Source organism: Ochlerotatus camptorhynchus, unplaced genomic scaffold (assembly GCF_037179485.1).
Source record: "Ochlerotatus camptorhynchus isolate MF236.1 unplaced genomic scaffold, CSIRO-AGI_Acam_v1.1 ptg000323l, whole genome shotgun sequence".
Classification (NCBI taxonomy): Eukaryota; Metazoa; Arthropoda; class Insecta; order Diptera; family Culicidae; genus Ochlerotatus; species Ochlerotatus camptorhynchus.
This window is the reverse complement of record NW_027040811.1, coordinates 822137-849107: the sequence shown is the minus strand read 5'-3', so window position 1 is coordinate 849107 and position 26971 is coordinate 822137. Positions and strand designations below refer to the sequence as shown.

The 26971-nt window shown below is 42.7% G+C and overlaps 1 protein-coding gene across 1 annotated transcript in view; it reads right to left on the bottom strand.

The window, feature by feature from the left end:
- LOC135707895 (proline-, glutamic acid- and leucine-rich protein 1) overlaps positions 1 to 26942 on the bottom strand; it is a 31761-nt gene extending 4819 nt beyond the window's left edge. The window contains exon 1 of the mRNA XM_065229799.1: positions 26715 to 26942. Coding sequence (XP_065085871.1) covers positions 26715 to 26819 — 105 coding nt within the window. The 5' untranslated portion in view covers positions 26820 to 26942. The remainder of the gene's footprint in view (positions 1 to 26714) is intronic.
- Between the last annotated feature and the right edge of the window lie 29 nt (positions 26943 to 26971).

Below are 26971 nucleotides of genomic sequence, written 5' to 3'. Positions count from 1 at the left end.
CACAGCTGGTGATTCGCATACCGAGTACCTGCTTGGCCCAGCTTTTTCATATGAAACGTCGCCATTAACTGCTTCTTCACGGTATCGATTAAAGTTTGATCCGTCGAAAACAGCACGGCGATTACAAGTATTGTGTTGCCTTCTATTTTGAAATACACGCACGGATCGTTGCTAGATCGCTTCTAACCCATGCGTTTCAGCTCTACGTTCAACTTCAAATTCCAGACTCGGCTTGCTAGCTTTAATCTATACAGCGCCTTCACCAAACGACAACATTTCTTTGGTGCCATCCTGTCGACGAATCCTTCCGGTTGCTCCTTGTATATTTCTTCGCCGGATAGCTCTTCCTGAAGAAACGCCGTTTCCGCATCCATTTGGTGTATTGCTACCAGAGCGGATGCTTGCGTATCTTACCACCGGTGAGTAGGTCTCTTTGAAATCAACTCCCTTGAGCTGCGAGAATCCTTTGATAACAAGTCTTGCCTTGTATATTTCCACGGATTCGTCCGGATTCAAGTTCCGCTTGAAGATCCATTTAGCCTTCAAAGGCTTTCTGCCTACCGGTAGCTCGATTAGCTTCCATGTCTTATTGATGGTCAACGAATGCATTTCAGATTCCATAACCTTTCGCTCACGCTCACGATCGTCGGCCTCCATTGTCTCACCGACTGACTGCGGCTCGATTACCCTCTCATGCTCGTCGGTTACCTGGGATTCAACAAACGTTTCAGGAAGTACACTGTATGCCATATCAAAATGTTGATACTTTCCTGGGTTCCAGCGCTCTTCTTGTTGCGAGGGGAGTGCAGACGAGGTTACCAGAATGGTGTCGTTTGCACTGTCGTAATCCGTTTCGTCTTGAAAGGTTTTCTTGATCTCTTCCATTGAGTTCGGCGAAAACTGCTGGTCAGCCGGTAACTTCACTACCCTGTACAATTTCATCACTCAATCACTCCATCATTTCATTCACAGGTTCAACTTCCAACCTCTGTTCAGTATCTCCGCTACCTTGGGTCAAAAAGACGACATCACATTCTTGGATTGAAGATCCGAAGTCCCTTCGAACGATCGGAATATCCAACGAAAACGCCAGGTGCAGATTTCGGATTCCACTTTGATAGCTTTCACATCACTTTCGCTCCGAACACACGTAGTTCAGCCAGAACTGACTGCACACCGGTGAACCGTTCTTCCGGGGTCACTTGCAAACCTTTCGTCTGTAATCGGTTGATCAGGAATACAGCAGTTGAAACAGCATCCGCCCAAAATCGCTTCTCCAGATTCGCATCAAACAGAAGGCATCGCGCTCGTGCAACGAACGTTCGATTCACACTCTCTCAGCTAGACCGTTCTGCTCCGGATTGTAGGACACCTTAACCTCGTGGTGAATCCCGGATCTGCGAAGAAACTTTTCAAACTCACCGTTTACGTATTCTGTGCCATTATCGGACCGCATGCGCTTGATCCGTTTGCCGGTCTGGTTTTCCACCATCGACTTGAAATCTTCAGAAAATACACAAACATCTTGCGGCTGTTGTCGTCAATAAATGTTAGGAAATATCGGCACCACCGATGGACACATTCTCCATCGGGCCACATCAATCTCTATGGATCAGCTCGAGCACTTCTCCTGCACGATTTCCGCTTTTCTAGAAAGGATGACGGAAATGTTTTCTCTTCAAGCACGCAATACAAGCCTGGACCTCTGCATCAACGAAATCGATCAATGTTGCTATGGACCTGACCATCTTGAGACGTGGCATTTTCAAATACCCCATTCTTCGGTGCCACAACACCTTGTCTGCTTCTTCCTTGGTTACGCAGAAAATTTGTTCATTTGCCAAACATAGTGGATAGAGTCCACCACATCGTTGGAAGCCGATCGCACCTAGTATGCATCTTTCGAGAACGTTACTGTGTTACCTGTTGCTGCAAATCTCACTCACGGATATCAAGTTGATCGCCAGATCGGGAGTGCACAGCTCGTTGGACAAATTAACATTGCACGTGCCATCGCCGACATCTGCTTCGATCTTGACGCTGCCAACGTGAGCCCTTCGATCGACACAGCATTGTTTGCCTCGTAGATTCGCTGCTTAACCTCCTTCGCATATTCCAATGTAAAGCCGCTGTGACACATGTGCGAAGTGGTACCTGAATCGAATATCCAACTCACCTCGTGCCGAGGCTCGCGCCTGGTTGAGGAATGGGTTATCGTAAATGCAGCATGCTTGTTCGAATTGGCCTTCTTGTGCATCCTTCATTGGACACTCCGCATCATAGTGTGGTGGACAAGAGTCAGTACAATTTGATCCGCGACAAAGCAACAGCGAAAGAGACGTGGGATGCACTCAAGCTGCACCACAACAAAACGTCTCTGGGGCAGAAAGTGACGCTGCTCAAGCAAATCACCAACCAAAATTACCGAGTGGGTGATGATATGGAAAGTTATCTTGCCGGCATTGAGAAGCATTACGCTCGTCTCCAGAATTCGGGCTTCGAGATGACCGAATGCTTGAAAGTGGCGCTGATCCTTCGTGGCCTCCCGGACGCGTTCAATCCGTTCACAACAGCGTTGGAGGCACGGGACGAAGATGAGCTCACACTTGAGCTCGGCCACAAGAATCTGGAAGCCATCAAGGAAGCGGTGCGTAAGGGTCTGGTGTCTGGAATGTGCGTCAGTGAAGATGGCTAGGCCGTCTTTTCCACAGGTAGCTAAGAAAACGTCAAAGGAGGTGCTCGATATAGTACACAGCGACGTCTGCGGTCCGATGACGGAGACTCCGGGCGGCTGTAGGTACTATATAACGTTGATCGACGACCATAGTAGGTACACTATGGTGTATTTTCTCAAGGAAAAATCGGAGGTTGAAGGTAGGATTCGCGACTACGTCCGATTCACCCAGAACTAGCTAGGTAAGAAGCCGAAGACCATACGCTCGGACAGAGGAGGTGAGTACATCAGTAACAGTATCCGTAAATTTTATGCCGAGGAGGGAATAAAGCCTGAGTACACCGCTGGGTATGCTCCCCAACAGAATGGGGTGGCAGAGCGGCGAAACAGGACCCTCAACGAAATGGGTTTGTGTATGCTACTCGATGCAGGGCTGCCCAAACGCTTCTGGGCAGAGGCGGTGAATACGGCCGCCTACATCCAAAATAGGTTGCCGTCCGCTGCTGTTGACAAAACTCCGTTCGAGCTTTGGTTCGGCAGGAAGCCGGACCTGAAGGGCATGAAGATCTTCGGATGTGCTGCGTACGCCTGGATTCCCCATCAGAAACGAAAGAAGTTCGAGGTTAAAGCTGAAAAACTCACCTTCGTCGGATACTCTTCCGAGCATAAGGCTTACCGGCTACTGGATGTGTGTACCGGCCGGATTGTAGTGAACATCTCCAGTTTTTGGAGTTCAACGAAGCAAAGCCACCGGATGCTACCTGCGACCAGTCGGAGGCAATCAAACGAGGTGTGGACAAAGAGGTGTTCGTACAGGTAGGAAGTACGCCCAATAACGCGGTTCCTTTGGATGAACTGGGAGATGACGTGCGCAACCAAAGCATCGAGTCGGAAGAAGAGTTTTTCGGATGTGAGACGGCTCGGACGAAGGCGGCGATGGTCGTTTTCTAGGCGTTGAGAACGAATCAGGTCAGGAAGAGTTAGGTGAAGTTCCTTGCGGCTTGCGACGTTCTGCCAGAACGAACATCGGAGTACCACTGGAAAGATATCGAGATACAATTGGATTAGCTGCAGAGGTGGCGTGTGAACCGCGAAATTATGCAGAAGCGATGGCTAGTTCTGAGAATTATAAGTGGAAGGCGGCTATGGCGGAAGAAATGGCTTCATTACTGGAGAACGGTACCTGGGACGTCGTCGAGTTGCCTACAGGTAGTAGGGCCATCGGGTCAAGATGGGTGTGCAAGCGCAAGGAAAGCGTTTCAAAGCCTGGCTCGTCGCTCAAGGGTTTTGCCAGAAGTTCGGCAGACCAGGTTTTTGCACCAGTGGTAAAACAAACCACCTTCCGTGCAGTTCTCACAGTGGCTAGCAGCCGGAAAATGTTGGCAAGGCACGTCGACATTAAAACAGCATATCTCTATGGCGAATCACAGGAGGAGATATTCATGAAACAGCCTCCTGGGTTCGAGACCGAGGATCCAAACAGGGTATGCCGTCTCAAACGCAGCTTGTATAGGCTAAAACAGGCTGCCCGCGTGTGGAACCGAAAGATCGATGCAGTTATGAAGGAGATTGGATTCTAACAGTCGAAGGCGGATCCATGTCTCTATATGAAGCAGATCAACGGTCGCTACGTGTATGTGCTACTATACGTAGACGATCTCATAATCACCTGCAACACGGAGCAGGAATACCAAGCAGTGGTCGAGGTGTTGGCGCGGAACTTCAAAATCACCGAGTTGGGAGAACTTTCGTGCTTCTTGGGGATTCAGGTCCGAAAACAAGCCGGTGCGTATGTTCTCAACCAGAAATCGTACATATCAAAAACACTCGTACGATTTGGAATGGAGAAGGCTAACACATCACGGGTCCCGATGGCGAGTGGTTACCTACAACAACAGCAGGAGGAGAGCGATGAGCCTGCGGAGAAGGATAAATTCCAAAGCCTAATCGGTGCGTTGTTGTATGTTGCCATAAACAGTCGTCCGGACATTTCAATCGCTACTCCTGTCCTTGGGCGGCGTATATCCAAACCAGGGAAGGCCGACTGGATCGAGGCCAAAAAGGTGCTTCGGTATTTGAAGGGGACAATCAACCACGAGTTACACCTAGGTGCTAACGAGGAACTGAAGCTGGAATGTTTCGTAGATGCCGATTGGGCGGGTGAAGTGACGGACCGAAAATCCAAAATATGGCTTTCTGTTCAATGTTGGTGGACACATCGAGTGGTATTGCCGAAAGCAGACCAGCGTGGCGCTATCCAGCACCGAGGCTGAGTATATCGCTTTGGCTGACTATCTGCAGGAGCTACAGTGGCTGCGCAAGCTAATGGCTGATCTGGTTGTGTCCATGGCGTATCCCGTTGCAGTTCATGAGGATAACCAGAGCTGCATTGCTCTCACTGCTACGGAACGCGCTTCACGAAAGTCGAAGCACATTGACACCAAATACTGCTTCGTGAAGGATCTTGTGGCAAACGGTGTCGTGTCCATCAAATACTGCCCTACAGAATGTATGGAGGCGGACATCCTGACTAAGCCGCTAGCAGCAGTGAAGCTAGGGAAACTTCGGGCGGCTATCGGAGTAAAGTCTGTTGAAGTTGAGGAGGAGTGTTGAGCCCCCCAAGCGGCGACAACTTCATCAACTAGAGAGAAACCATGATACATATGTTTGTTAACATCTGTATTACTAAAGAGCCTAAATTTATAAAGAGGCGACATGTCAAAATTGGAACAATCGATTGTCCGTCAAAGTCATAGGAAAAGTCATTCCAATCGAGCAGAAGACCTGTCAAATGGATAAGATGTCGTCTCTTTATAAATTCAGGCTCTTTATGTATTACTTCCGCTGAATAAAACTGTCATTCCTTTTGTTGTTCACGTTCAGTACACACGTGTTTTATTACTTCCCGATCCGAGTTCTTTCTCCAATACGATTGCGGCCTCTCCAACGTGCACTTGTAGCATGTTACGCCAGCCTTGTTGAATGTTGAAACCCTTTCTGCTGCTGGGAATAGAACGCTTGTTGGAAATGTTGACACTTACCCCCTGTTCTACTCAGAAAAGGTCCAAGGCATGATTTCCGGAAATGGAAGTCCAACGGACTTTGTTGCAGATGCAACGTAAAATATCGCAATTCATTATGCATTTTCAAGTTCCCACGATAGGTCACCGCCCTCGTACGGGAAATAAGCGAAAGCAAGAAATTTGTCTAAGAGAGGTGCAAGAAGCACAAAGTCAAGACCAAACCTACCCTAACTCACGCCTCGTAAACGAGAAGTAAACATGCCACACCGCCAGATCTGGCTGACGCATATAGAATCAGTACGCATTTACTTTCCACTTTCTTCGCTCCACGGTGAACCATATGCAGCCCTGCAATGCGTGCAGCGCTGCGGTGTATTAGACGCTCGATGCCAAGGCAGTCCGCGTGCTATGTGAATGGAATGGTAATGAATCGGTCGCATGGAGCTCGGTGCGCCCGGCAATGCGAGCCTGGCGCAAAGGTAATAAAATCTGGTTCCCTAAAAAGATGCGTAACAACGCCAAGATAAACGAATTATCGTAATAGAACCAGTCTTGGGAAGGATAGTTGAAGCATTAATAGAAAGCAATGAAATCGTCCCAAGGGACAATCTTGCGTTCGGCATCCTTCCAAAAACACAAAGGGCAATAAAACCGAGCTAGCGACGGTTCCACCGCAGAGAGCAAAATCAATGGAAAAATGCACTTAGGCCTAGATAGGCAGCGATGCATGCGTACGCATCCAAGCTATAGGCTAGATCTGGGGAGCGGGCCAATGTAAACAGGAAGCCTGGTGCGGATTGATTTAAAGTAATTTACATGCACCAGCGAGGCGCGAGAACTTGGGTCATAAAAGTTAAAAATGAAAACGTTCCCCTACTAGGATGCGTGACCAAGGGAAATCTAGAATTAGGAAGAAAGTGCGTCTAGAACCCCTGTGCGGGAAGATAGACGCACATGCGTACGTGGGCACCGACGCCCAAAACTTAGGTCTAAGGGACGCTATAAAAGCGTTTTGATACAACCAAAATATATTCAGTTTTCACTATCCTATCCAAGTGTACGGACTTGTCGCCAGGTCCACCCTTACTCCTACATATCACCTCAATAACACTCTTCGCCTCCAGCCTATCAAACTCTCTCGCGGTAATCCGTTTCCAATAAGAGTTTCCTCGGAATCGACGCTACTGCCCCCATCTGAGCTGGGCAAGTACCGGCCGAGCACCTTTATTGGTCGGAACCCGTTTCAGAGTTTGGGCACTCCCCGACTAGGCTGATCAGGTTTACCGCTGGTGTATCTGTTGGAATCGCGCTACTGCCCCCATCTGAGCTGGGCAGCTACCGTCCAACCATATCCCAACCGTAGAGCACTCAGCCAAGTCCTAAGGAATCCTGTTCGAAAGTAGGCGAATCTCGCTTCAAGTGGTATCGGTTCCTGCTGTTGGAACGACGAGCTCGAAGCCAGTCGAAACCTACCAATTCGATTAGGATCCTCCGTGAGGCATTCGAACCCCTTCCTCCGGTCTGGTCTGTGAATAACCGCACGCCGAAAGTTCGCCGCGTGATCCTTCGCGGATTGCGAGTTCCTCTCGAAAAATAATAATAAAGGACGAAGCCCCTTCGGCTTCGTCTGATGAACGTGACACGCGCGTCGCGAACATATGGTGGCTCCAGAGAGGAGCAATAGTGCTATAAGAACTCACAGTGTAGGTGTTCCGACACCGGAAGAAAGTCTAATAGTAAAGTGAAAGCCTACGGGCTTAAGTGAAATAAGGAGACTCTAGCACCGGCAGGGTCATCAGGTAAGTAATTATTCTTTTCCTAATTAATAAGTAACAAATCAATAACACCCTGCCAATTAGGACCCAACTAATCAAGTGCTAAAGTGAAGTGTTTAAGATAAAGTGTGAATTGAATCAGTCTCCGGACTATAAGGGGCCTAAAAACCCAAACATAACAGCAGTCTCCGGACTATAAGGGGCCTAAAAACCCAAAAACACAATTCGTTTAGGAACGTCCACGGTGTTAATCCGGGATAGGTTCCAGTAAGACGGGGTTCCGCACGGAAGGTACGCGAACGCCCAAGGAAGAAACGTCTGCAACGGCGTAAGCCGGGAGTTTCGAAACAGTGCCTACATAAGTAGGCCGGGCCCGACAGTAGGTAGGGCAACCTTCGTAAGGAAGGCTGGTGGGGATATTTATCAGTCCCAAGAAGTTCGGGAGGTATTTGTCAGAACCCACAGGAATACGGGAGATAATTATCGGAATTTATATAGGAAAAATTCGAGAATAATTATCAGGGACCCACCGTGAAAGTCGGGAGTCCACATAGGAGGGACTCACAGGAAGGATTCCGAACAAAAGGTTCGTGAATGCCATAGTAAAACATCTGCGGTGTAATCCGAGATAGTTTTAGCGGATTTCCAGCTCCTGAGTTGGAAATCCTGCACAGGTCTGCGGTTTAATCCGGGGCAAGAGGAAGTCAATAGTGACTATTCGGGACAAGTTCCCAAGGGTTCCAGCTCCTGAGCAGGAAATAAACAAAATACACCTCGTTAGAGAACACGATCACGAGGAAAATTAAACAGGCAATTAGCCTACGAAGTTCTAAGGGGAAGGAGAATAAAAACGGGTCAACGAACCCATCGATTCCCTGTAAGAAATCCGCCAGGCGGGTCATAAACCCGAAACGTTTATTGCATAACGAGTCAACGTACTCGTTAAAAGAGAAACGGAAAATAAGAAAAACAGGCTCACTTGAGCAACAGAAGGGTGCACGTAAAACCGATATAAAATCTCTAGTGAGATAGAAAGAAAGGGTGTAAGAAAGAAAAGTCATTAAAAAGAAAGAAACACAAACAAAATAGCAATGAATTTTGTAGACAATGTGCTCGGCCATTGTCGCCTATGCACTCGTAAGGACGAGGTGCAAGATATGGTCGCTTGTGACCAATGTGATAGGTGGTTCCACTATGGATGCGTGGAACTCACCTGTCTACCTGATAAAAAAGAACCTTGGTCGTGTGCGAAATGCCGCATGGATGAAAGTATTAAGAAGGCGCAAGCCGACGAACTTATTCAGATGAAGAATAAATTAGCAAATATAGCTTTAGAGCTGGAGGCACGTGCAAAGGCACAGAAATCCTCCGAGATTCACGCGACGTCTATGGAGACGGAGCTAGCGCACTACAAACGTGAGCTTGAATCTAAACATAAGGAAGAAAAGGACAAGCGAGACGTATTGCTGGACATCGCTCAGGCGATCCAGCTGAATAAAGTCAAGCTTGAAAACGAACTCGTAAGAAAAGAGACAGCTGCGGACGACGATTCCGTAGCTATGTATTTAAAACGGCAAGAAATGGGTCTGCCCCAGTTCTCTGGGAACGCTCGAGAGTGGCCAGCATTTAAGAAAATGTTCGAGGCCACGACCGAGCAGGGGAAATATACCAGTTTGGAAAATTTGATACGGCTGCAAAAGGCACTAGGGGGCCCAGCGGCTAAGGCGGTACAGTCCATGATGCTTGATCAAGCAAACGTACCGCAAATAATGGAACGACTCGAAAAACAATTTGGACAGTCAAAACGGGTCTATAAGGAGCTGCGAGACGATCTCGAGCGTATTAGAACAGGAGGCCACTTAGCGATAGTCGAGATATCGAATGGTCTAGAAAATTTGATAGCGCATTTAACCGCCTCCAATCAGATGGCGTACTCAAATGATCCTCGCTTAGTTGAGGAACTGGTAAGCAAGATGTCTTGCGACACCCAGATAAAATGGTTGGAGGTAGTAGAATCTAATGCCAAACAAGGCAATTCAGTACCCTCCCTTAAAGATTTGGCTAAATGGCTAAAGCCTAAGGCCGACATTCATCGTGAGCTCTATAATTCTAATAGAGCTCCGATCGAAAAAAGGAATAGAGTCAATGTGCACTCAGAAAACAACGTACGTTGTTATATGTGTAACGGAACACATAGACTAAGAGAGTGCCAAAAATTTGGAAAAATGTCTGTACAAAACAGACGACAGGAAATACTTAAATTGCGAGTATGTCCATTGTGTCTGTTCAGACACAAAGGAAACTGTAATTTTCAAAGAAACTGTGGCATAAATGGATGCAACGAGCACCATTATAGGCTACTACATATCCCAAGGGATATTCATAATCAAGGTAGCAGACCGGAAAGAAGACAGATAACAGCCTCCGGCGAGCCAACCGAACCACGACCCGAAACTTCAAACTTACACGAGGAGCAAAGGGCACAAGTGTTTTACCAGATCATTCCGGTAACACTTAAAAATAAGAATTGCGAGGTGGAAACCTACGCCTTCCTAGACCCAGGATCCTCCTTAACTTTAATAGATGAAGGGGTTGCTGAGGAACTTGAGTTAGAAGGAGTACGTGATCCACTCAAAATAAAATGGACCCAGAATGTGTCTAGGGAAGAGAAAACTAGCAGGAGGGTCAAATTAAAAATTAAAGGCAATTCCGATAATGAATTCACGTTGACAAACGTCAGAACCGCAAGTAATCTTCACTTACCGGTTCAAACCGTGAACTACGATAATTTGGCAGACAAATATCCGTTCTTGGCCAATTTACCAATAAAGAATTATAAGAATGCACAGCCAAAATTACTTATTGGGCTAAATCATAGCCATTTATTATATCCGTTAGAAAGACGAGCGATGGGAGTGAATGAACCCATCGCAATCAAAACTAAGCTTGGCTGGTTGATATTTGGTAATATCAAACATACCGCACAAGCAGAACATTTAATGGTCATTCAGGAAGATGACAAAATGAATGATCTAATGCAACGATATTTTTCAGTGGAGGACTTTGGAGTCAAAATTCCAGAAAAACTTCCTGAGACCAAGAATGAAATTAGAGCCAAGGAGATAATAAATAAGACCCTAAAATATACAGGGGAAAAATACGAAGTCGGGTTACTCTGGAAAGAGGATGATACGCATCTACCAGAGAGTTACATACAAGCTTATAAGAGGCTCCAAAATTTGGAAGCGAAATTGAAAAAAGATCCAGAACTGAAGAACTGGACAAACAACACGATTGCGGATTATGTAACCAAGGGCTACGCGCGCAAATTAACACCAAAGGAAAAGGAGGAATGGGCTGGAGAGATATTTTATCTCCCAACCTTTATCGTGGTAAATAAAAATAAAACACCTCCTAAGCCACGCTTGGTGTTCGATGCGGCCGCAAAGTCTTGGGGCATTTCTCTAAATGACGCGTTGTTAGCGGGTCCCGACGCTACAACCTCTTTGTTTGGCGTCACCACTAATTTCCGGGAAGGGGCTATCGCATCCGCTGGAGATGTGCAGGAAATGTTTAGTCAGGTGGGGATTAGTCTAGAGGACCAGAAGAAGCAATGCTTCTTATATCGTGATTGTGACGACAGCCGAGAGCCTGACGTGTACGTCATGCAGGTTATGATCTTCGGATCTACCAGCTCTCCAGCCTGCGCGCAAGCTGTTAAGAACTACAACGCCAGTCTATACGCCGAAACAAAACCCAAGGCGGTAAAGGCAATAATAAAACAGCATTACGTTGATGATTATATTGATAGTTTCGACACGCCTCAAGAGGCAACGCAAACGATCAAAGACGTTATGGAAATTCACGACAAGGCGAAATTCTTTATCAGAAATTTCGTTTCTAATAGTAAAGAAGTGCTAGCTTCACTTCCGAAGAATAGGGTCCAAGTGGACAAGATTAAAACCTTCGAGGATAAGGAGTCCGAAGGTGAAAAGGTTCTTGGGATGTACTGGGATACAAGTAAAGATTGTATTCAGTACCAACTTAAATTTAATCGGCTACCAGTAGATGTACGCCATGAAATTAGAAAGCCGACTAAACGAGAGGTATTATCCTTCGTTATGAGCGTTTATGACCCAATGGGATTAATCGCTAATCTTACCATACATGGTAGGATACTTATCCAAGAGCTGCATAAGGAAACGTCGGATTGGGACGCAGAAATTTCAGAGCGCTCTTACAATCAATGGAAACAATTTTTAGAAATAATAAAACAAGCAGCAAATGTGAAGATACCTAGATGGATGTTAGCTCCAAAGGTACAAAAATTTGAACTACATACTTTCGTCGACGCGTCAGAATACGCGTACGCAGCGGCCACCTATGTCAGAGGATTAGGTAGCCACGGTCAGACTGTTAGTATTCGTCTGTTAGCTGCTAAATCAAGAGTAGCACCAATTAAGAAACTACCAATTCCGAGGTTGGAATTGCTAGCAGCAGTTTTAGGCACAAGGCTCACCAAAACGTTGAAGAAGGAGCTGCGCAAGAAGCCTTCCAAAATTACGTATTGGTCAGACTCGCAAACGGTGCTGTCTTGGATTCATTCTGACCACCGAAAGTATAAAGAATTTGTAGCACACCGCATAGGAGAAATCTTAGAAGAAACAAAAATTGAGCAGTGGCGTTATGTACCCACGGACGAAAATCCAGCAGACGAAGGAACCAAGCTAGCCAAGGGAAAACCTAAATGGTTAGCAGGTCCAACATTCATTTGGAAAGAAGAATGTATGTGGCCAAAATCAAGGTTTATGCGAGAAACGACCGAAGAAATAAAGGAGTCGGTAATGTTTCACCAAGAAGTCGAATCAGACTTTAAATTTATCCGCGAGTATCGTTACTCTAATTGGGAGAAGTTACTCAAGGAAGTCTGCATTTTGAAGAAGTTTGTCGATTGGATAAAAGACAAAAGAAACTTCGATAAAAATATAAGCGAAGACGACATGCAAATAGCCGAATATGCTATTGTCCGCAAGGCACAGTGGGAAGGTTTCACCGACGAAATGCATGACATTACAAAGCACGGTGAAATCACTAAATCAGGAAGGTTAAGATGTCTAACCCCACGAATCAACGATCATGAGGTTATGGTAGTCCAATCACGTTTGGCAAACACAGACATTGTACCGCTATCAACACGGGAACCAATGATCTTACCCACCAAACACCCAATTACCAGACTGATCATGAAATTTTATCATGAAGAAAATCTGCACCACGGTGATCAAACTATTTTAGCCGCGGCAAAAGAAAAATATTGGATAATAGATCCAAGAAGAGTTCATAACACAGTCAAGGCAAATTGTCAGCACTGTAAGAATGAGAAGGTCTCACCTAGCGAACCGCTCATGTCATGCCTACCCGATTGTAGGCTGGATATATACAACCCCGCGTTTACACACACGGGAGTAGATTATTTTGGGCCAATAGAAGTACAAGTAAAACGGTCAATAGAAAAGAGGTGGGGCGTTATATTTACGTGCCTAACCTCAAGAGCCGTTTACTTAGACTTGGCTGAAAAATTAGACACAGACGCATTTATAGTCTGCTTGAGGAACTTTCAAGTCAGACGAGGCCCGGTCAAGCATCTGTACAGCGATAATGGTACGAACTTTATCGGAGCCGAAAAGGAAATGCAGACAGCCGTTCAGGAAATTGAAAGGGAAATGGGAGAAGGAAAGGCCGCAGAAATGCGCATTAAATGGCACTTTAACCCTCCAGCCGCACCACATTTCGGCGGAGCTTGGGAGCGGTTAATTAGAAACATAAAGATATGCCTGTACGAAATGGCTAAAGCACGCCAACACCATATGCCAACAGAAAACGAATTAAGGTCGGCTTTAATACAAGCCGAAGGCATATTGAATAGACGACCACTAACCCATGTATCGCTAGACAAAGCAGATGACGAACCTCTTACTCCTTCTCATTTCTTAGGAGCACACCCAAAGAACCCTCCTGCACCAACCGCACTAACAACAGACAGTTTAAGTAGAGCACACTACAAGCGTATTATTCATTACGCAAAATATTTCTGGGATAGGTGGCGAAAAGAATATCTCCCCACCATAATCAAAAGAAATAAGTGGACCAAGAAAGTCGAGCCAATCAAGGTCGACGACATTGTGGTCATAACGGACAAAGGAACTCTACCCGGCAATTGGCTCAAAGGGAGAGTTGTGAAAGTTCACACAAGTTCCGACGGACAAGTTAGGTCGGCAGAAGTTAAAACGATACAAGGAAATTACGTAAGACCTGCCACGAAAATAGCAGTGCTTGACGTAAAGAGCGCAGCGACGACTAAGGACGAAACAACTACGGCACACATAAACCTTCACCAAGAAGCACCAAAGGTATGTACAAAGAATCGAAGGGAAACTAAACCAGCCCTTCAAGATAAGGGCAAAGGGCAGAAGGCACCACCAATTAAACATAAAAGAAAGGTGGTAAATCAACCAGTGGAAATCCACCGTATAAACCACCATCGGGAGTACGAGGACGGCGATATAGGTCCAGTCTCCGCAAATAGAAAAAGAAAGGTGGAGGGCGAGTTACCAAGCGCTAATTTGACAATGGATCAACGCGCAGGAAAGAACTTTAATTCTTGGGGAAAACGATGTAAAGTAGACATCGATAAGGTTAAAGAACTAAGAGACAGAATGAACTCGAAACAAAAACCTAGAAATGTAACGAACAAAACTAAAATCCATGTTCCATGGTATATGACCATAATAATGGTATTATTTTTTATAACGGCAGCGTTAGGGCAATACCCAACCGGGCTTATCGCGTATGACTGCGCGAGCCCAGAAGTGAATATGACAAGTTATTCACTATTGGACGTAACGTCTTGTATCCCTTCTACAAAGAATCTTTCAATATCTGAAGTACCTATTCAAGTACTTCAAAGAAGCTCTAAGGGAAGCACAATGGTATATCAGTGCAAAATGATCATTAAGAGATCAATAAGGCACTGCGGAATGCACTCGCACACCTCGGACTATGAGCGCGGATACTCTTACATAGTAAAGGAGTTTACACCCGACGAGTGTAGACGCACTCAACTCACGGGAGCTATTCCCTTAACATTGAGCACGGGACTCCTCGAACTTAAGAGAAACCACACGACTAGAGGAGAAACCTTAGTCGTAGGTAGCGTATGGGCTAGTTCTTGCAGCGGTGGCGTGTATAAAACACCGGAGTATACTTGGATCAATGCGTTAGTATACTTTGAATATGAAATCGCATTGTATAACTACATGGCAACAATCGATAACGAGAATGATCAAATTATGCTCCGACACGGACTAGTATGTCCATATTCACATGGAAAGTGCCTAGACTCAGAAGATGGATACTCCACTTGGGACGTGAGCCTAAACCAACGGTGTGAAGACACCGATTTCGAAGTTATATATGAAGGAAAGGTTAACAAGACAATAAATATAGAAGGAAATAAACCAAATCCACATGCCGTTTATACCTCCATTTCCGATTCGCATTTGTTTTCAATTCGCACCAAAGATACAGCGAAGATATGCAGATACAAGGGTTATAGCACAGACCACCCGAGAATATTCATATTGGAAGAAGCGGAGTTCAAGTCTCCATTTGCTAGAAGACCATCAAGTGCAAAAAATCATGACATTTTCACATACTTCAATTCTAAAATAACTCTAGTTGAGAATTACGTCGGTCAGAAGCTCGACGACGTATACAATACAGTAATGACTGAAATGTGTAAATTAGACAAGGCACTTTTGGAAACAAAACTTACACTTGCCCGCATAAACCCAACAGAATTCGTTAATAGCATAATGAAAAGAACGGGTTTTTCCGCGGTAGTAGCCGGAGAAGTGCTACACGTATTGGAATGCAAGCCGGTCTACGTGCAACCGTTTGCATCAGAAAGGTGCTATCAAGAACTTCCAGTGAAGTTCGGAAATGTCACAATGTTTCTAACCCCAGTCACACGTACACTACAAATGCGAGGAACGGAAATTGAATGTACACCGTTGTTACCAGCCAAATTCCAATTTGGAGGCAGATGGTACACATTTGATGGGAAGATAAGAGAAACTACATTCCCACAAAAACTGGCCACGGACATAGTGACCAAATGGACTTACACACCTCTTCCAAATTTAATGGAAAGCGGAATTTACGACGCTGATAGTTTGAAAAAGATGCGAACCATGATATACGATCAGGGTGACCGTCGCATAGCCACAAACGTGGTACATAAGATATTAACTGGACAAAATCCCAGCAAGCAGGGATTTCATTTCGAAGCCCTAATGTCAGAAAAGTTAATTGACAACATGATAAACAAGTATTGGGAAAAACTTGTGTCATTGTCATCTTGGTTGGGTAATATAACATCTACAGCCATCGGGCTGTATATCATTGGCAGAATAATCAAGTTTCTTGTAGATACCTTGATGCACGGACGCATATTGTATGACATCTATGGATTCGGATGGCAGCTAATCGCATCGCTGTGGGACTCCATGACAACCTTCCTCACGCATAGGAACACTCTGAAGAACATCAAGAAGTCAACGACCAGAACATATGATGTAACGACGCCTGAAGATGGGACCAATCCTTCAGAAAACACACCACTATCCGATGAAGAACCACAGACGGTGGCTCGCGCCCACCCTCCTGCGCACCCCTATGTAGCGCTCACGATGCCCCGATAGAAGATACCCGCCTAAGAAGTCAGCCAATACGCATATGATAACAAGACGACTGGGTATCAGCCAGTCCGCCAGAAACCAACATTCACATCCAGTAGTGAATGCCGACAACAACGAGATGACGAATCAACTAGACAACATTGCACCAGAATCGGCATTTCAAAACCGAGCCGATTCAACATGAAAGAAAATCAAGCCAAGCCAAGGGTGAGATCACCCTCGAATTCACAAGTAGTAGCAGACAGCAACATTGACGAAAAGTGCATGCGCGACGCTCGGCTGCACCACCCGAAGATGGACACCTGAAATAACATTAAATTAATAAGTACATAATTAGCATAAAATGAAAAGAGGTATATTGATGGGATTTATATCTATTAAAGACAAGAAAATAAATTATAGTTTTTCCTTAACAACTAGAAATATCAAACAAACTAACATCCCACCACCTCAAGAAGAGAAGACATTATTTGACAAATATGTAATCATCATTTATACAACGAATCATTATATATAAACTAAGAAGAAATTATAGAAGAATTATCAAGACATGATATAAACATAAAAACAAAACAGATATATATCAAGCATACAAATACGTAGAAGTACAAAGGCATATAAATCAACTCAATTAGAGTTACGAAAATTATATATCATGATCAGTAAAAGCAGTACGAAAGTACGGAAAATTATAAACATATTAGAAAAATTAATGACTACATACAAGATCAAACACTGAAATGTAAAACATGGAATTTAAACACTCGGAGCAATGTAACATCCCAATAATGAAAAATTGCAATATTAACATATGATTTAGATTAGTAAATCTAGTAAGAATTACGAGGCCCGGGATGTTGCAGATGCAACGTAAAATATCGCAATTCATTATGCATTTTCAAGTTCCCACGATAGGTCACCGCCCTCGTACGGGAAATAAGCGAAAGCAAGAAATTTGTCTAAGAGAGGTGCAAGAAGCACAAAGTCAAGACCAAACCTACCCTAACTCACGCCTCGTAAACGAGAAGTAAACATGCCACACCGCCAGATCTGGCTGACGCATATAGAATCAGTACGCATTTACTTTCCACTTTCTTCGCTCCACGGTGAACCATATGCAGCCCTGCAATGCGTGCAGCGCTGCGGTGTATTAGACGCTCGATGCCAAGGCAGTCCGCGTGCTATGTGAATGGAATGGTAATGAATCGGTCGCATGGAGCTCGGTGCGCCCGGCAATGCGAGCCTGGCGCAAAGGTAATAAAATCTGGTTCCCTAAAAAGATGCGTAACAACGCCAAGATAAACGAATTATCGTAATAGAACCAGTCTTGGGAAGGATAGTTGAAGCATTAATAGAAAGCAATGAAATCGTCCCAAGGGACAATCTTGCGTTCGGCATCCTTCCAAAAACACAAAGGGCAATAAAACCGAGCTAGCGACGGTTCCACCGCAGAGAGCAAAATCAATGGAAAAATGCACTTAGGCCTAGATAGGCAGCGATGCATGCGTACGCATCCAAGCTATAGGCTAGATCTGGGGAGCGGGCCAATGTAAACAGGAAGCCTGGTGCGGATTGATTTAAAGTAATTTACATGCACCAGCGAGGCGCGAGAACTTGGGTCATAAAAGTTAAAAATGAAAACGTTCCCCTACTAGGATGCGTGACCAAGGGAAATCTAGAATTAGGAAGAAAGTGCGTCTAGAACCCCTGTGCGGGAAGATAGACGCACATGCGTACGTGGGCACCGACGCCCAAAACTTAGGTCTAAGGGACGCTATAAAAGCGTTTTGATACAACCAAAATATATTCAGTTTTCACTATCCTATCCAAGTGTACGGACTTGTCGCCAGGTCCACCCTTACTCCTACATATCACCTCAATAACACTCTTCGCCTCCAGCCTATCAAACTCTCTCGCGGTAATCCGTTTCCAATAAGAGTTTCCTCGGAATCGACGCTACTGCCCCCATCTGAGCTGGGCAAGTACCGGCCGAGCACCTTTATTGGTCGGAACCCGTTTCAGAGTTTGGGCACTCCCCGACTAGGCTGATCAGGTTTACCGCTGGTGTATCTGTTGGAATCGCGCTACTGCCCCCATCTGAGCTGGGCAGCTACCGTCCAACCATATCCCAACCGTAGAGCACTCAGCCAAGTCCTAAGGAATCCTGTTCGAAAGTAGGCGAATCTCGCTTCAAGTGGTATCGGTTCCTGCTGTTGGAACGACGAGCTCGAAGCCAGTCGAAACCTACCAATTCGATTAGGATCCTCCGTGAGGCATTCGAACCCCTTCCTCCGGTCTGGTCTGTGAATAACCGCACGCCGAAAGTTCGCCGCGTGATCCTTCGCGGATTGCGAGTTCCTCTCGAAAAATAATAATAAAGGACGAAGCCCCTTCGGCTTCGTCTGATGAACGTGACACGCGCGTCGCGAACAGACTTCGTTAGTCACGGTCGTGAGATATCAAATGAAAGTATGTCCTTCTTTCTTCCGTCGATCTCAGTCTGCCCCGTCTGCCCATCTTGTTCTGTTCTAATTCCAGAGTACGCTGATTCGGTTTTCTCTATCCGAGAAGCGAAACCACGAATAGTGAAACCCTTCGGAGATAGCTACGCAAGTAAGCAATAAGCTTTGGCCAACCTCGCGTAGACAACTGACTTGCATACAAGAAGTAAACAACAGTTCGTTTCATTTGGCTCGGCTTCAGTCCATTTCAAAACGATTATCTTAATTATTTCAATGTACTGCATGAAGATTAACTTTAGAATAAACTAACTAAAATATACTTTAACGAAATTGGCTGTTACTCAATTTAACGGGAATTCGAAACTAGATTCCACGGGTTTTTTACGATAAAGCTCAGGGAATGCCATGTAATATCGAATAGGAATTGTGAGGAGAATTACAGGTGAGTTTCAGAAGAATTTTGAAGAGAATTTCAAGGGGGTTCTGACTAGAACTTTAGGAAATTTATGAGAAGAATCGATGACAGTTAAGAGGATTATTCTAAAACAAATCTATGGTGTATTCCAAAGGAATTCTGAAGACATTTCCTAGGAAATTGTTAGAAGAGCTTTTCCAATGCAATTCCCATTTAAAGGAAACTCAAAGTGGAGTTCCATGAGAATTCTGAAGAAGAAATCTGAGCAGAATTTCAAGTAAACTCTGCTAGAATTATTGAAAATTCACAGCGAATCGCATAATGAGTTTCAAGAGATATCTGTAGAGAATTTTTAGAGTATTTTGAAGAAAATTATTGAAAAATTATTATTGAATTATTGAACAAATCACAAAGAAATCCTATAAAGGATTTCAAGATAAGCCAGAAATTTAAAATCTTATATGAATATCCTGAAGATGGATAATTAATAGAAATATTAAAATGCTGAACTTTTTAACATTTTAATTCTCTCGACTCTCTCTTCGACAAAATCTTCACAGAATTTCAAATGTCTTCAAAATGTAGATATATCCAACTCTATCTACGATGCAAAAAAGATAGTGTTTTGTTGTGGCTAGCTGCGCGCACGCTGAGTAGATAGAAAGAAGATTGATGACGATTCTGAAGCTTTCCTGCAAAAAGATGATGAGCGATGCAAGTAGATGCGACAAATGAAAGAAGATTTTTCGAAGATTGATTCGCTAGTGTGAGATTTGTTGAGCATCTAAACTTGAGATTTAGATGTGTCGCCCCCCTCAGATATATCTTCAAATCCGGCCAGGCTTCCGAAAATCTCATGCACACATATATGCGACAGTGAGCTGTGAAACTGGTTGTCACATTTCTCTTTGTCTCGCCAGGAGCAACACAAGCTGAGGTGACGCGACACTGTTATTGTGAGAGGGACACGTCACACGCACATATTTTTGTCGTGCACCTCACAAGTTTTTGTCTCATCTCTTTTCCCTCGCAATGTATGCATGTGGAATATAGTGAGATAAATATATGAGACGTCTCAATGAGACGTCTCAGTGAGACATCCAAATGAGACATCTCAATGCGACGTCTCTATACGGCTTTGAAATGACAAATAAAATAAAATAAACAGCAAGGCTACCATTTGAAAAAAAGCGTGTGTTACTGAATCAGTTTCAATTTCCTGGGAATGAATATTTACACATCCAAGCAGGGAGAAGAGGAAGTAAAATTATTTTTACTCCTCTTCCCCTCAATCCATAAAAAATGATAAAACATCTACATAATTCCTTCCTTTTAATTAGCTACGGGTGTGACAACGATGGTGACTTCATTATGTTATATCTTAATTTTATGTCAGCAACCTTCACCCCAATCCTGTATTTCGTTCGAAACGAAATTCTCATACAAAAAAAAATTTTTTGTGTAGGAATTTCGTTTCGAACGCAATACTTTATCTTCCAGCTCTAGACAGCAATTTCAACATTTATTAAAATAAAAACTACATTTGCCAGCAACACTGACTGGGTGGATCCTATGGCTTACCTTCCCTATTAACATAATGCCTAAATTCCCGACATTTATTACATTTATGAGGGGTCGTCTCTCCTCTCTTAAGTAAATGTTAGCCTAACATACATTTCCTATCCCAGTTGTTAGGATGTGGCCAGGACAATCAGTAACTATGGGAGCGAGATATGTCTTTATCTGGGAGATAGTAATTATTTCCTACTAACTATCTGTCCAGTAATAGATATCCGTCTTGCTCTTAATAGTTTTGAATTCGTACCACTTACGATATTGTGCAACTTTTTCGATACTTATGCTAATGCTAATGCTAATCCAAGCAAATTAATCCCAAATTATGTGTGGTAAGTGAAATGTGATTATACGTTAATTGCGATTAATATGCTCTTTTGTCAATTCAATAGGATTTCTTGATGCAAACCTGGACCAATTTACAAGATCTTTCCGGTAGAACTCCATTAGCATCAACATCTCAACAGAGAGATGTTGCAAACGATGCATTTGAGGCATACATATTTGCAATCCTTGGATGATGCAACCAACAATAAAGAGGAATCCGAAGTAATCGACGAGCTGAACGATTTATCTTATTTGGATCGAAAGCTAACAAACCAAGTTTGTTTTCCTTAGTTTCCACCATCCTTGCGATCCCGTGCTCGCAAGCTAGTTTTGAACACACTTTCAGTGCTCTGCCGATTGTGCTAACTTATTTTAGAGCTCAATTAAAGGAGGAGACACTGAACAATATTCTACACACTTAGATTTTTTTTTTGTCCAGATGGGCACCACCGAGCAGCTTGGTATTTTATTTTGCTGGATTTCAGTGAAAAACTTGCCGAGATTCAGGAAAAATTTTGTTTGTTAGCTGATATCTCGGCAAAATTCCCATTTGTTAGCTGAATCTCGGCAAGTATTTCACTGAGATCCAGCAAAATAAAATACCGGCCAAAAAATCTAAGTGTGTACTCATTCGGCTTAACTCTGACCTTTTGAAGAAGGTTGATTTTAGTAAAACTTAAAATGAAACGTATCTTTGAATGAGTGTCATGATCTGAATGTTTTACTTCAAATGAAATGTTTTTTTTTTGTTTTTTTTTTTTAATAAAGGCCTTATCAGGAATCAGAGAGGCAAAATACATACATGCATATAACTGAGTTTTGAGAGCTGTTTGGGATATTGATAATCTAAAGTTAACGCCCCATGCGTTTAATATGTGCTTCATTTTCAATAAAAATAAGGCAAATACACCACCACACGCTATGTCTGAAGGCACTTTTTTTGCAACATTCATGTACCTCAGATTTTCCTTGACAGGATGTTAGTATTGATTCTAACAATCATATATGTGATGGTTTTAAAATATTTCATCTTGGGTTTTTTGAGAAAAAGTGTTTTGAAGTTTACAAAGCCGATTATGAAGGCATATATGGACTATTGACGATACAAAACTATTGCAAATTGAACAAATGCAGTTAAACAAGGTTCAAATGATGATTGCATTAATCTAAATGGCATTAAAGAGTTCTCTTTGACTCTTAAGTAAGATCCGTATTGATTATGTCGACTTTGACCAAAATCAATTAATATTTTTTGCTAGAACAACTTCTGAATTAATTTCTCTTCCCACATAAGAGTAAAAGAGAAAGAAACGGACAGTCTGAGACAGCCACGTAATCGTAGTAGGCATTGATTTTCGTCCTGTTTCGAGTGTTTTTGTTTTTATTGGAGGTATCGTGTAGAAAATCTGGAAAAAAATAAAAACAAACTGCATGAAGAAAATTTAGAGTTCGCTTGTAGTGCTTCGAAAAAGCGACTCTGTAAAAAAAAATCAAGCCACTTTAGTAGCGACGATCGTTGAAAGATTTTTACTGGAGTTCAGTTCAATAAAGGAGATAGAAGGTATCCGAAAATTTTGTGTCCCGTACTCAGCAGGTGGTGAAGTTAAATTTGCTTGGATTTAAAAACAAAAAAATATATATATATACATATGGAATGGCTCAATAATAGTAAATTTTGAGACTAAACCATTGTTTAATTATTTTATTAATTTAAACATTCTGACATTGTTACGATATCTGACGGTACCGAAGAACAAATCTTACTGTATCATTGAAACTTAGTGTTTTGACAACTTTAATCCCCTTTTGAATCATTTTCAGCTGAATTTGTTTCGATCCGTAACAGTTTTGTATAATCAATAGTCCGTATACGCCTTTGTTAACAGCTAAGTAAACTTCAAAACACTTTTTCTCAAAAAACTCAAGATGAAATATTTTAAAACCTTCGCAGATTTGATTGTTAGGATCAATACTAACTTCATATGAAGATAAAACTGAGGTACATGAATGTTGCAAAAAAAAAGTGCCTTCAGACATAGCGTGCACCAACGTCACCCTCCCTTATATTTTTATTCCATTCTGCGTATAAACAACACGATAATTCAAAATAACCCAAATACCTACCACTGGATGGCTTAAACAGTTACAAAGATATGAGACTCATGATGATGAACAAAACCGATTGTATTCAGAGGTTTGATTTAAAAAATTCTACTCTATATCCCTATTTGCCAAACTAATTTTTAAAAAGTTATGAAACAGAGAGCGATGCAACTCTTCTTTTTTTTTATTGCGTCATTTGGTTTAGAGATCCCTGTTTAAGCGTGGCAGAAGAGGTCATTGGCTCTTTGCAGTGATCCGTTTTACCAAACTCCCATTTAACTATCAGAGTACCAAACCTGCAAACTTATAGTTAATGCTTTTGTGCACAGCACTCGCGTCTCGGAAAAAGGAACAGTCGTGCTGTGTCACAACATTGGTACATAGTTTGCAGGCTTGTCACTCTGATTCTTAAGTATTTAGGGATAACTATTTGAACTCTCTACGTTGAATCAAATATAATTGTATGTTACCGAAAGAGGCTCTTTGAATACCGGTTGATCACAGTGGCCCTTCGTGACGAATAACCTTGTGCTCTTTTGTGCATATAATAATCGTATGACTAACTATTAAAACAAATATAAATTCTATCTTGCAATCCAATCCATGGTGGCATCATGGTGGTGTTATCCTGTTGGCAGTTCTGCATTTGAAGAATTTTTGCTACCGTGGCTGTTTCCCATTCATAGGTACTCTGTGGCAATATAACTCAGGTCTGAGAGTAGTTCCCTAACCCTATCTATTAAATCCCCTGAATAGCACGGTGAGTAGTGCAGTCCACCCACCGCTATGTCTCGGCAGTCATCCAACATATTGAGCGGATTTTTGTAGGATACTAGTATCAGCATGATTGAAACTAATTACAAACAATAAAATGTACTCGATTGACTGAGGGAACTGCACAATCCACCGTTTGGGAGATTCCTGTACTAGAAAGCAGTCAAAAACGAATTAAGTTGCTTGGTTGCTGCAATGAAAACGGTAATTCAAGTACTTATTGATAGTTACTCGAATCACGTCACGTATTGCACATCGTATGAGGCAAATACCAAATGCATGATACTACAGACTTAGATTTTTTCGCCGAGATGGGCACCACCGAGTAGCTCGGCATTTTATTTCGCTGGATCTCAGAGATTCAGCTAACAAACGGGAATTTTTCCGAGATCTGAGCAAACAAAGATAAATTTTGCTGAATCTCGGCAAGTTTTTCGCTGAGATCCAGCAAAATAAAATACCGACCTGCTTGGTGTTGCCCATCTCGGCAAAAAATTTAAGTGTGTAGCATGATGGAGCTTCTAAAGATTTTGAATCCTGTGGTTCAATGGAGTAAAGGTCTGGCGTATACCTCGTCAAAGGAGTCACGTTAGAAAAAAAGTTCTTCAATGAATTTTTCGTTGTTTTCGGCTGCTCTTCCACCATTATAATCGTATTTTTATTTACCGCGATGGTGATAGGTTCTTTACTCCTGGGAAATTTAATCAAAGTCGGACACAATGACGAGCGTGTAATACTGCTTAAGTGGCTGCAGATACAAGGTATTCACTGAGATTTTGTTTTCGTGTTCGGTAAATTTTACCGAAATCAGAACAGCTGAACGTTCGGTAAAACTTTGACCTTCATTTTAAAGGCTATTGAATTTGAAAATAATTTCAAAACATGTTCAACCTTGTTTAAATGATCAAATCTTGTCATTTAAGTAGAGATTTAGTTTCAAAGTAGCTGAAAAGCAATTGAATTGAATTGCATAAATTTTACCGAACAGTTCAGCTGTTCAGATTTCGGTAAAAATTACCGAAGTCGGCGATAATTTCCAAGTGTGTATTCACTGAGAATTTTTGCTTTTTTATGGACTAGTCTCACGGGTAAAGGCTTGTTTACCGGAGTACGGTATAGACCTATTAATAAACTAAAAACTATGGGGTATCGAAAAAACTACCTACGCGAGGCAAGGGATGGTTTAGGACAGCAAAAAAAGGAGTCTTCGCAGTTTATGGGCAGCTGATGCAATATTTTAATCCTTGGAAAACGTAAATCTTCAAATGTCGCTTGTCGTTATTTAAAATCACTTAAGCTATAAAATTTAACATTAGTTTGGGAAACGACTGTAACTTACTCTTATCCTATTTTAAACTGAACTTTCATTTCTCGTTGCACTGGTCCCAAAAGAATCTTAATTTTTGGTTTAATCTTCAAAAAACCTTTAGCGTTGGAAAATAACAAAACTTTTAAAACAATGAGTGCACATTTTTCCACTTCCATTTCACAAAACTGCAATCTGACAACTCAAATTGTGGCGAACTATGATCAATTTTATTTGGATTTTTTCGGAGTTGGAAAATTTCCCGACTCCCCAGGCATAGAGTATCAGCATATCATATACCTGTCACACGACACAATATACGCATGCAAAAATGGTCGGGGGAAAAGCCCAACATGCACACCGGGGCAATTTTTAATTCATAAATTTGACAAGTCACAGTGCTATTTTAGTGCTTAAACTAGTTTTTTTGCACAAACAATCCCAGAATTAAGAGTGGAATAGCTATGAAAAACTAAATCGGGTGCTTTCCCCGGGGTACATTTATCCCCTGTTCTACCCTACAGGTATAGTAAGCTCTCTACAAATAAATAAGGAAGCACTTACTTATTTATTTGTAGAGAGCTTGGTCAAAGAAGGTGTAACTTCATTTGAGATTGGGATGTTAAAGCCAAAGAAGAAGAAGAAGAAGAAGAAAATATTGCTTATTTTATGAATCATAACCTTTTTTTAGAGTAGAAAAAAAATTTGTTTACGTGGTTTTCCCAATATATACCTACCTGATGTTTAAGTTGTTGATAAAAAAAAAAAGTTTATTTTCATTCTGATTCTCATGTATTTTTCCATGAATCCATGAAATTAGGCACATTCATTGGGGACCTCAAAATAAATCGAAATAACATAATATCGGGACACAAACATGACCCACTATTTAGTTGTACGCGATCATGTATCAGATATCTTATCATGTATCAGATATGAAATATCGCATCAGAAATGATAGTGCCATCAGCATACCCAAGTAAAACTGTTCTCGCATATAAATCTAAAAGCACAACGCACAACTACGTACATGAGAAGATCTTGTGAGATAATCTCATGAGCTTCGTCTCATGAGACGTCGCATGCGATTTAGTACAATGAAACACACCCTTTAGGAAATGTATTGCGCTACCAAGTCGTGTGTCGCACAACTTTTATGAGCATGTGAGATGCGACGTATTGGATGATCGTGATATAGAGAAAAATACATCTCATGTGCACGACTCGACCATGAATGCGAGATTATTGTTCGTGCGTCTCACAAGCGATGATACGCGCACTGGAAGCCTGAATCCGGCATCCCTGGGTACGGTTTTATAAAATCGGTCAACTTAATATGGAATATATCACGTCATTGGTAACTATAGAATTAATTATTAATCGCAAAACTTTAACAGATATGATAAAGTATCATGCGCAACGACGCTGGTAATTCCTAATTCAGTTGTTCTTTAAAAAAATAAACCATCTGTCCCCCTTTATCTGTGCCCAGCGAGCAACCATCAACCGTATGCAACTCACCTCCGCCCACAGCGTTTGATGTTCGTCCAACGCCGAAAGCAACCTTCTCACGTTCCCTTCCTTGGCATCCAGCACACCGCCCAATATTTTCGAAACACCTTCCATTTCTCGAACTAAACACTTTACTCTCAAAAATACTTTCGCAATCGCGAAAATTCCAACAAATTTGGCAAAATTCCACAAAGCACGTGCGATTACCACCGACTGATGATGGGTTGTAAACAAATGGCACTCAAATCTCAACATGGAAGTGCAAA